The 10034-nt window shown below is 33.7% G+C and overlaps 1 protein-coding gene and 1 pseudogene across 1 annotated transcript; one reads left to right on the top strand and one right to left on the bottom strand.

Annotated features, from left to right (window-relative positions):
• Nucleotides 1-209: 209 nt before the first annotated feature.
• LOC147389305 (putative glutathione S-transferase) lies at nt 210-2333 on the bottom strand. The gene is made up of 2 exons (XM_086418880.1): nt 1950-2333; nt 210-657 (listed from the first exon to the last, which is right to left on the bottom strand). Exons 1-2 carry the CDS (start codon nt 2262-2264, stop codon nt 292-294), a joined length of 681 nt encoding a protein of 226 aa, XP_086275006.1. The 5' UTR covers nt 2265-2333; the 3' UTR covers nt 210-291.
• Nucleotides 2334-7462: 5129 nt separating this feature from the next.
• Nucleotides 7463-9140, top strand: LOC147389304 (cyclin-U4-1 pseudogene; annotated as a pseudogene).
• The last annotated feature ends 894 nt before the right edge of the window (nt 9141-10034 follow it).

The raw sequence follows: 10034 nt of genomic DNA, 5'->3' as shown, positions 1-10034 counted from the left end.
TAGATGGGAGCATGCCGAGCCCTTTAGGTGGGCTCACAACCCAGTTGGGAGGTTTTAGGCGCTTCAATTTGTCAAAAATGTCAAATTTTAATGCTTCGGGCCTTTGAGGCCCGTTGGCCCAATTTATTGGAAAATCACTATTTTTGGACCCTTTCGAGTAAGGCCCCATTCAAATTGAGGTGTCTACAGATAGAATATATGATTCCTCTTAAAAGCACATTTGATAATTCAAACATAATACCTTTATTATCACAAACTTCATCAAAATAAGATAAGATGACAAGTAGAACCTCATTTACTAATACTAGCTGTGGAAGTTCGTCTAAGGCGAAGGTCATGTAAATAAGCTCCCAACTTATCCTTGGATGGTGAGTTCTCTATGATTAAGGGCAACTCTTTGAAGTTCATCATCCATTCATTAAGGGAGGGAAATTTGTGAGGATCAAACACTTTGAGGCTTCCACCTTCCATTAGTGCTTCTAACCAAATAGGAACCCAACCTAACACAATATCCAATAACCCAATTGTCTCCCCTCCAAAAAATTTCTTATGCTTTAGCTCTCCCTCTAGGATTTCTAAGGCCTCTTCCATTTGCTTCACTTCCTTCTCTTGCATCTGTCCCTCTGAATATATAGCGCATAGTACGAATGGCACAAACTACAAAAGATTTAAGCATACTTTATCAAAATTAGTCGGAATTTTGTAAAAATTATAGAATGACGTAACATTAAAATGTACATCGTGGAGAACATTTCTGACGTGAATTTGTGTTAAAACCATAGACTATTTCATTGCTCGTATCTCGATGAACGCATCTATGGTTCAGACACACATTCACATCAGAAATGTCCCCACGCTGTACATTTCAATGTTACTCCAACAAAACTCATTAATAATATATGCTTATAATGTGATCATGTGTTTTTTTTTCATGAGTCATTCTTGGGAGTCAAAGGGATCCCGAAGTATTAGTTCAACCATCCTTTCTTTTTCTTTTCTGTTTTCTCAGCATTTGAAAACGGAGAATTATAAATAAGTATACTATATGATATAAGTGGACAATATAATAAATTATATTCTATTACGAGTTTGTTTAAAATGATTTTTCTTAGAACATTTTTGTGAGTCAAAACGTTATATTAAAATATATTATAGATATATTTATAATTCATAAATAAGAAAATGTCTGTGCCAGCGCATAATAGGCCTGAATGCTTTTAGGTCAGGCTAGAGCTGGTAATAATCCGAAATATACCTGATGTCTAAATCGATCCAAATTGATCTGATCCGAAAAAACATGAAAAATCAGATACACATTAAAATCTCATATTTATATGATTTCAGATTGGATTCAGATGTACCCCAATCCGCTCCAAGAAAGAACTGATCCAAATATATTTTAATGTTATTTTATTATTCATATAAATACATATAGAAAACATGTTTTACCATTTTAGGTTTCCCTTCCATCCCCTATTCCTTGAACATTGATAATTTGAAAATAAGGCATGTGTTCGGATCGGACCAAATAAAGTATGAAATGCACTGGATCAGATTCAATTAGAAAATTCATTAATCCGATCGGATTGGATCGGTATTAGACTGTTATTGATCCGATACCGAACCGATTCATTGCCACCCCTAGGTCAGGCTGTCGGACCTAGATATTTGGATAGTCCGATTTGATAACTTATATATTTAGTTTATTTTATTTATAATTTATATGTAAAAAAATTTGTTGGCCATCCCATAATAGGCCTAAATTCTTGCAAGCCAGGTTTGGATATGATATATTAATTAGATAGACTGGGCTCGGCCCAACCCAACAATTAGATGGCTCAGATTTAAGAAAAGTCATAAATGACAAACATAGATTAGATTGAAAGCAAAAGTCCCACAAAAAAAAAGGTTAAATAATTGAATTTAATGGTAGTGATAGACATAGTTACCTTCTCATCTGCAAAATTAGCCCAAAAACGTGCCATAGCCCTTTCATAAGGATTTTTGGGTAAAATTGGATTTTGTTTCCAAGTTTCGTCAATGTATTCGAGGACGACAAGCGATTCGACAATTGGTTTTCCACCATGAACGAAAACGGGGACCTTCTTATAGATTGGGTTGTACTTTAGAAGCAGAGGACTTTTGTTTTTGAGATCTTCTTCTACGTAGTCGTATTTGATTCCTTTAAATTTCAGAGCCCATTCGACCCTACAAACGAAAGGGCTAGCCCATAAGCCGAAAAGCTTAACCTCTTGATTAGCCATGAGAGTGCTGTGTTTGAGGACTAACAGATTGGATATTATTTATAGATAGATGTCACATTCACCTATGTTTGAATATTATAAATTAGAAAGATAAGATATTATTTTTCTTGGTAAATGTTCATATTATATGTTTTATTTTCTTGTTCACCACGAAAGGTTTGAATTTATAAATATAAAATAACCTCTATCTCTGTCTCTAACTCTTATACTAAACAAATTTTTGAGAGATGTATTAAATTCCTAATTAAAAGGTTAATAGTGGTTTTTTATGGTTGGATTGATCTTGGTCTTGATCTTGACCTTGACCTCGATCTTCAGAGAAGATGTCCTTAACTTGAGAGTTGAGAGTGGAGATTCCATCACCTTCTCTATTTGGATGTACGAACAGTATTTGTAGAATGTGTCCTCTCCCTCACATTTAAATCGAAGCTCACGTCAAAACGAAATTTGGTTTCAAGTAAATTCAACTCTTTTTGTGCCGCTGAGCCCTCCAATCCTATAAATGTGTGTAACATAATTAAATAAAATTAATTATATGTAAATTTAGGGGGCGGTTCAAGGGACATATGTAAAAACAATGATTTTTCAAAATATAGGTTAGAGGTTTTGGATTGAGCTGGTTTTTGGTGAGGATGGTCACTATGCTGAGAATATCATCCTCACAAAAAATCAGCTCAATCTGAAACTTCTAAATCCATCAAAAGTGATTTACAAATTATTGATAAAAAATCGATGGTTCACATTCTAAATCACTTTTAATGGGATTAAAAGTTTCAGATTGGATTGATTTTTTTTTTTTTTCAGATGATTTTCCTATCATAAAGATCATACTCACAAAAAATCAGCTCGAAACTTCTAACCCATATTTTGAAAATTTATTAATGTTACATTATTTTTACATATGTTTTTTCATATGTTCCTTGATCCTGACCTGTAAATCTATATCAAAAACTTAAATATTAACATAATGACAAACATACCCGCCCACCAACTTTGGTTGGTGTTATATATCATGGTCCAAAATATTGTATCAACCAAGACTGTTACAAAACATTGATCCGATGCCTACTCGTTACATTCTCAAATATTTGATGTTCCAAGTTCATGATTTTATCATCTCTCTCTCTCTCTCAAGAAAAGAAAAATCGAAAGTTGGTGTTATATATATAAATATATATATATTAGTTAGGTACGATCCATGAATTTGGTAGTGACCAAGACGTATACTTGTGAGTCATTTTCATAATCAATTGCATCTCTCTCTCTCTCTTTTGCAATCAGATACGGAAAATAAAACTAATTGAGTAGTTAAGTTGGAAGAGAAAAGTCTCTCTTGAATCTATTTTATTCAATTAAAAACTTTTTTACAACTACATTTAATGGAAGATGAACTTTAAAGAGTTACCCATAATTATAGTGTGTTAAGGATAAGTTGGTGCTTTTTACAATGAGTTTCGCCAACTTAAATGTGTGCCAACTTATTGTAATAAACTTACTTTGTGATAGTAAGCATGCTATTTTTGGATTCTACAACTATTTAGCATGGATCGGTTAGGTTTAATAAAGATAAATTCGTGAAAATTTTGGAAAATATTCAAGAATATATTTTAGGATTATCACGAAGAATAATATTAAACTGACTCAAAAAGAGAAGAAAAAAAAGACACTCAAATACATTCAATTGAGATGGAAATGCACAGAATCATAGACTTTTTCTTGTGTATCTCGAGCAAAACATTTGCAAATGCAAATGATTTGTAGTGTACCAAGCAGGGCCTATGAATATGTTGTTCTCCGTTCGTCCTTAACTGTTACAAATCAGTCGGAACGGATTACCACCGCTGCAGAAAAATTGGGTATGTTCAAATAGACTAGAAAAGTGGTATGTGTGTTAAGGTGAAGGGGCATTTAGAAAGAAAGATTTTACTAATTAAATAATTAAGTTATAGTCAAAAAGTTAAAGGGGATTTAGAAAATGGATAAAAAATTATAATTTAACAGTAGCTCACTTAATCCATAAATTAAAACTTTTTGCGGGGACCAAGCAATAATTTGAATATTTTATTGGAAATTAAATTATATATAGTCACATGCCTTTAAATTTTAAATTTTCCATCAACAACGAAAGATCAAAACGAAATCCATAAATTAAAACTTTACTATAATTTGAATATTTCATAGGAAATTAAATTATATATTGCCAGATGCCTTTAATTTTTCCAACAAGGAAGGAAAGATAAAAAGAAATTAAAGAGGTAATAAATATCTAAACACAACAGTTGATTAGTACCCTCATGGCTAACCAAGAGAAAGTGGTGAAGCTTTGAGGAGTGTGGGATAACCCTTATGTTTGCAGATTCGAAAGGCTCTTAAAATAAAGGGAATCGAATATGAACATGTCGAAGAAGATATCAACAACAAGAGTCCTCGCCTTCTAAAGTATTACCCAATATTACCCCCAAGAACCTTATGAAAGAACTATGGCCCGATAATGGGCTAAATTTAGAAGCTCATGGGCCTGACTCATCCTCACAAAACCGGCTTGTAAGGTGAGGATTGCCCATGGTTTATATGTAGCGCATGCGCATAATACCTAGACGATGTGGGACTATCGCTTACACATCCCTTCACATGTAGCTTGTCTCCTACATCCCTGTAGTTACCCACTTTGATAACTTGTGGAAGTCCATGAGCCTAATTCATCCTCACAAAACCGGCTTGTAAGATGAGGATTGCCCATGGTTTATATATAGCACATGCGCATAATACCTAGACGATGTAGGACTATCGCTTACACTTCCCTTCATGTGTAGTTTGTCTCCTACATCCCTGTGGTTACCCACGTTGATAACATGTGGAAGTCAATGAGCCTAACTCATCCTCACAAAACCGGCTTGTAAAGTACTTTACAAAATTATGATACCTAGGTGATGTGGGACTATCTCTTACACTCCCCCTATAACGTATCTCCCTTACATCCATGTGGTTACCCGTTTTGATACCATGTAAAAGTCCATGGGCCTAACTGATCCTCACAAAATCGACTTATAAGGTGAGGATTGTCCCAGGTTTATATATAGCACAAGGTCATGATACCTAGGCGATGTGGGACTATCGCTTACATTAATTTGTATAAGTTATATATATTGCTTTTTATCTATGCTGATGCCCCAAAGTCATATATCCGACCCGACTTGACTCGAATTCAACCAACCTGATATGCTCTTGGTCGGGTCAGGTCAAGTCAATTCGAGTGGGATTTGCTTTATAAAGCCTAAACAAGACTGTTTTTTCCCAAATCCAATCAGTTGTGGGCTGGGGTGGATCCATATCTATCTTGGATCTGAGTCGGGTTGGGTTTGGTCAATACATTCCAATCATATCAAACCAATTTTAAAACTTGCTAATTGCACACGGGGATAAATGGCTTTTGAAAAGAGATATTCTATTGCCACACCGACTTTAGCTAACACCACCTCATTTCATATGTAAGTCATAAAGAATTACACACATCTTAAGTGGCATTAGTAAAAGTTGGTGTGGCAATAGAAACTCGCTTTAAAAATTAGGGAAAATTACTTAATGGTACCCCGTGGGAAGGATGTCTTTCTAAATAAACCTTGAGTTTGGAGGCGGAATCTTAACTAGGGTTGTCAATGGATCGGATCGGTGTTGATTTGGTATTAATCCAATAAGGATCAGATCCAAGACTAATCCGATAAGAATTGGATTAGACCCTTATCAAATTAGTTTTCTTATTAGAACTCAATCATAAGATCCAAATCCGACCTATTAACAATTGGATCGGGTCAAACCCAATTGTACATATAGAGTCTAAAAACACTTCATTCATCTCAACGAAGATAGAATATAATTTATATACCTTGTAACATATTATTAGATCAGGACATGATTGATCCGGACCCGAAATTATCAGATAGGATCGAATTTCGGGTCTGATATGAACCATTAACATCCCTAATCTTAATAACCCAATTAGTAAAATCTTTCTTTCTTAATACTTGCTCACCCGGGTAAAATGTAAAACTCAAATCGTCAAGATTGACAATTCAAATAGTTGACATTAACGTTGACCTCTGTTCTCAATGATTCATGTTCAACAATTTATAATTCTTGATTTAGATGTTATTAAAATTAAAAAGTCAATCTAGACGATTGGATCAAAGAGATTTGAATTGTTGATCTTGACAATTTAAATCATCGATATCACCAATTGAAAAGGGGGGGGACGACATTATGAAAGATTTTTTCAATGAGCTTCGCCTAGATAAACTAGCGTCCACGCCTGGTAACTAGATTCTAAGTATAATTTAATGTACGTCAATGTATCTTTATTCTTAAATGCATGTGTGTCATTTTAAATTTGAAATCTTACTAAGTTAGTAAGGTTAGCCTAACCTTTTTAATTTGGCACTAGTGTACTTTATATAAAATGAAGCTTTTACTATAAAATTTACACAAACATGAGTAAAAAATTTTGAATCGTAGCTGGAGATGCTCGAAATCCCCCTCAAAAGTTACTCAACCAATCTAATTGTCAACCAACCATTTCTTTTACTCAAATAATAAATACTCACTCTAACATCCAACTACATTTGTCATATTACAGAATTATTTGGCTTTTTCTTTCATTTTTCGTTAGAGAAAATCTTACTAAGTGTCCTTGAGGGCAACTAGATTACCAAATTGGTAATCCAACGCCTTAGCCTTCTATATTTTATGGGAAAACTCGGATCAAAGGAAACAAATTCAAAAAAATAATTTATTTTAAAATTTATACTAAGGTTTTGAAAATGGATGACTACTAAACTCCCACCAAACCCTCAAATTTAAATTTAAATTTAATGGTTAAAAAGTTTTGATTCCCCAAGGTGAGCTCAACAACCCATAGTAAGATTTGAAATATTACCAAGTTAGTAAGTCTAGACTAACTCTTATAAATCTCCGACTCTAACGGTTAATAATTCCTGCTCGTTAACGCGGTTTTTACTTACTAATTATCATACAATTTACAGCTGGAAGAAATAAAAATTATTTAAATTAATAAATAAATTAGGATTCCTAGTCATATTCGAAATACACTTAAAACAGAATTTATAAATACATCATCTGAGATTGAGACTTATTATTTTATTTCTAAAAATCAACACTCCTCGAATCTGCTTCAATCGATTGCAATGGCCTCTAATGTTCATCATCATCATCATCATCATGATCAAGGGGTTGTGGCGCCCAAGGTGGTGACCTTCGTTTCTTCTCTTATTCAAAGATTGGTGGATTCGAATGATCAAAACCTTCCATTAATCCAATCTCGAAGTAAAATCACAGTCTTCCACAACATCAGCTGGCCCATCATCTCAGTTTCAAATTATGTTGATAGGATCTTCAAATACTCCAACTGTGAACCATCAACGTTGGTAATGGCTTATATATATCTGGATCGATTCATGAAGAAGAACCCTTTGCTTCCTTTTAATTCTTTCAATATTCATCGTTTGCTCATCACAAGTGTCTTAGTTGCTTCCAAATTCATGGATCGTTCGTAAGTACTATACACCACCAACAACTTTCTATTTTTTTTTTTTTCTTTTCTTTGCTGCTATTCGCACCCCAACCCAACTTTTACTTATCACACCACCACAATTAAAAAAGAATAAATAATTGAGCGCTCTGTTTTTTTTTTTTTTTTAAACAACTGCAGAGGTTGTTGCAATGTGTTAGAAGGCTTTGTCTTCTTGAGCCAATTTTTCGTAATATTTGGAGCGCTAATGATTTTCTGACTCGAAAATTTTCACTCCTTCTATACTTGGCTGATGGGGCAACGATACCGAAGAAAAAGATCTGTGATTTGTGTCCTTGCCACGTCAGCCACGTACACACCGAGCGAAAATTTTCGAGACAGAAAATGACTGACTCATATTGGATTGGTGTGTTTTTTAAACTTTAATTAGAGTGTGTTAAATTTGTTTAAAAGTTGGGGTGGCAACAGAAGATCTCTTAAAATACAGTTAAAATTTTCAATTAATACAAAACATTATTGGGGTCAATGTTTTATATTGGTCTTGGCCCATACCAAGACGTAAGACCTGATAATTTTGATTAGGGCATAAAATGGGTTGGGTTCAGGTCGGATATGTTTCTACCCAGATCCGGATCCAATTAGTTCAAATCATATCTTTTTTTTTTTTTATTTACTTTCATTAAACCCATATCCGAATCTGATCAAATCGAATTAATTGATTTGAGTTGGATAATTTCAAATCATAAATGTGATTTGAATTCAAGACCTCTTCCCTTTTTAAAAGAAATTTTAATCACAATACCTAATACTCATTTGTTGATATATATGCAACATACAAAGTAATGTATCATTTAGATATAGGCAGATACAGGGATGAATCTGTATCCCACTCGGATCAAGGGATATCAACCCATATCTGACCCATATTTTAATTCGGATATAATTAAGAAACCCAATCCGCTAAATTTTGGATTTAAATCACTCGGATTTCGAATAAAATTCGACTCATTTTAAACCCTAATTCTAATATTTTAAATTTACACAATTAATGTTATTTAATCATTGTTTTTTGCAATTACAGGACTTACAGCAATGCTACTTATGCTATGATTGGAGGGCTCAGTGGTACAAAAGAGATGAACTTACTTGAATCCAAATTTCTGTTTGGAGTGAGCTTCGATTTAAATGTGAGGGAGGAGACATTCCACAATTACTGTTCACACATCCAAATAGAGATGATGTTGGAATCTCCACTCTCTACTCTATGTTTAAAGACATCTCTAAAGTTCTTTTCTTGCTTCACTGAAGATCAAGATCATAAAAACAACGATTAACTTTTTAGGAATTTAATGCATTTCTCATGTGTGTGTGTGTGTATATAAGCGACAGGTTTCCCCTAAGGCCTTTCTGTTTAAGATTTGTAGTTTTTTTTAATTTTCTTTTTTTTTTTAATTTGTAATTTAAAGGTATGTACAATAAACAGATGATGTTTTTTTTTTTTTTTTTTTTAATGGTGTAGGTCATGTAATTAACTTTGTTCCCTTCATATCCAATACTTGCTCAAATCCAAGCTCAGTCTGCATGTATTTGGATTGGCCTCGTATGAGTTGGGTGAAACACAATCGATCCGATCGGATGCCACATAAATGTTGAGAAGAAAATTTTATGAACTACCAAAAAGAATTTAAAAAGTAACATTTTTTCCATCTTTGAAATTAATTTTTTAAATTTGGAAGTTTAATGACTGTCATTTTCAAAGTCCAAGATTTGGCCCAAAAATAATTAATTTTTTTAAGAGTCGTGCTAGAGTAACCTCAAACTGGAATCTTATATTGCATTTCTTAACATGAAAGTCAATAGGAACCATAGATGCTTTTTCATTTGTATCTCGATGAATAGCATCTATGGTTCTTATACACTTTTATGCCCAATAGTGCAATATAAGATTCCAGCCTTAGATCACTCCAGCACTATTCTTTTTTTAAACCCAATCTAGTCCACAAAATCTAAGAGAGGGCTGAGGTGTTAATTGTACGATTGTATCTCACGTGAGGACCTTGGTTTAGGCTCTACATGGTCCTTCAGTCCTAAACATTAGGTTTGGCCTAGTTCATAAGCTTGAGCCCACTCCTAAACATTAATTGGAGCTTAGTTCCGCGTAACCTGATAATTAAACAAGCCTAATAATACTATCCAAACCCAGTCTTTGTTGAGCAGAGTAGGGCTCG

Source organism: Akebia trifoliata, chromosome 12 (genome assembly GCF_017979445.1).
Source record: "Akebia trifoliata isolate Shusen 1 chromosome 12, ASM1797944v1, whole genome shotgun sequence".
Lineage (NCBI taxonomy): Eukaryota > Viridiplantae > Streptophyta > Magnoliopsida > Ranunculales > Lardizabalaceae > Akebia > Akebia trifoliata.
This window is presented reverse-complemented; position numbering and strand designations above follow the sequence as displayed.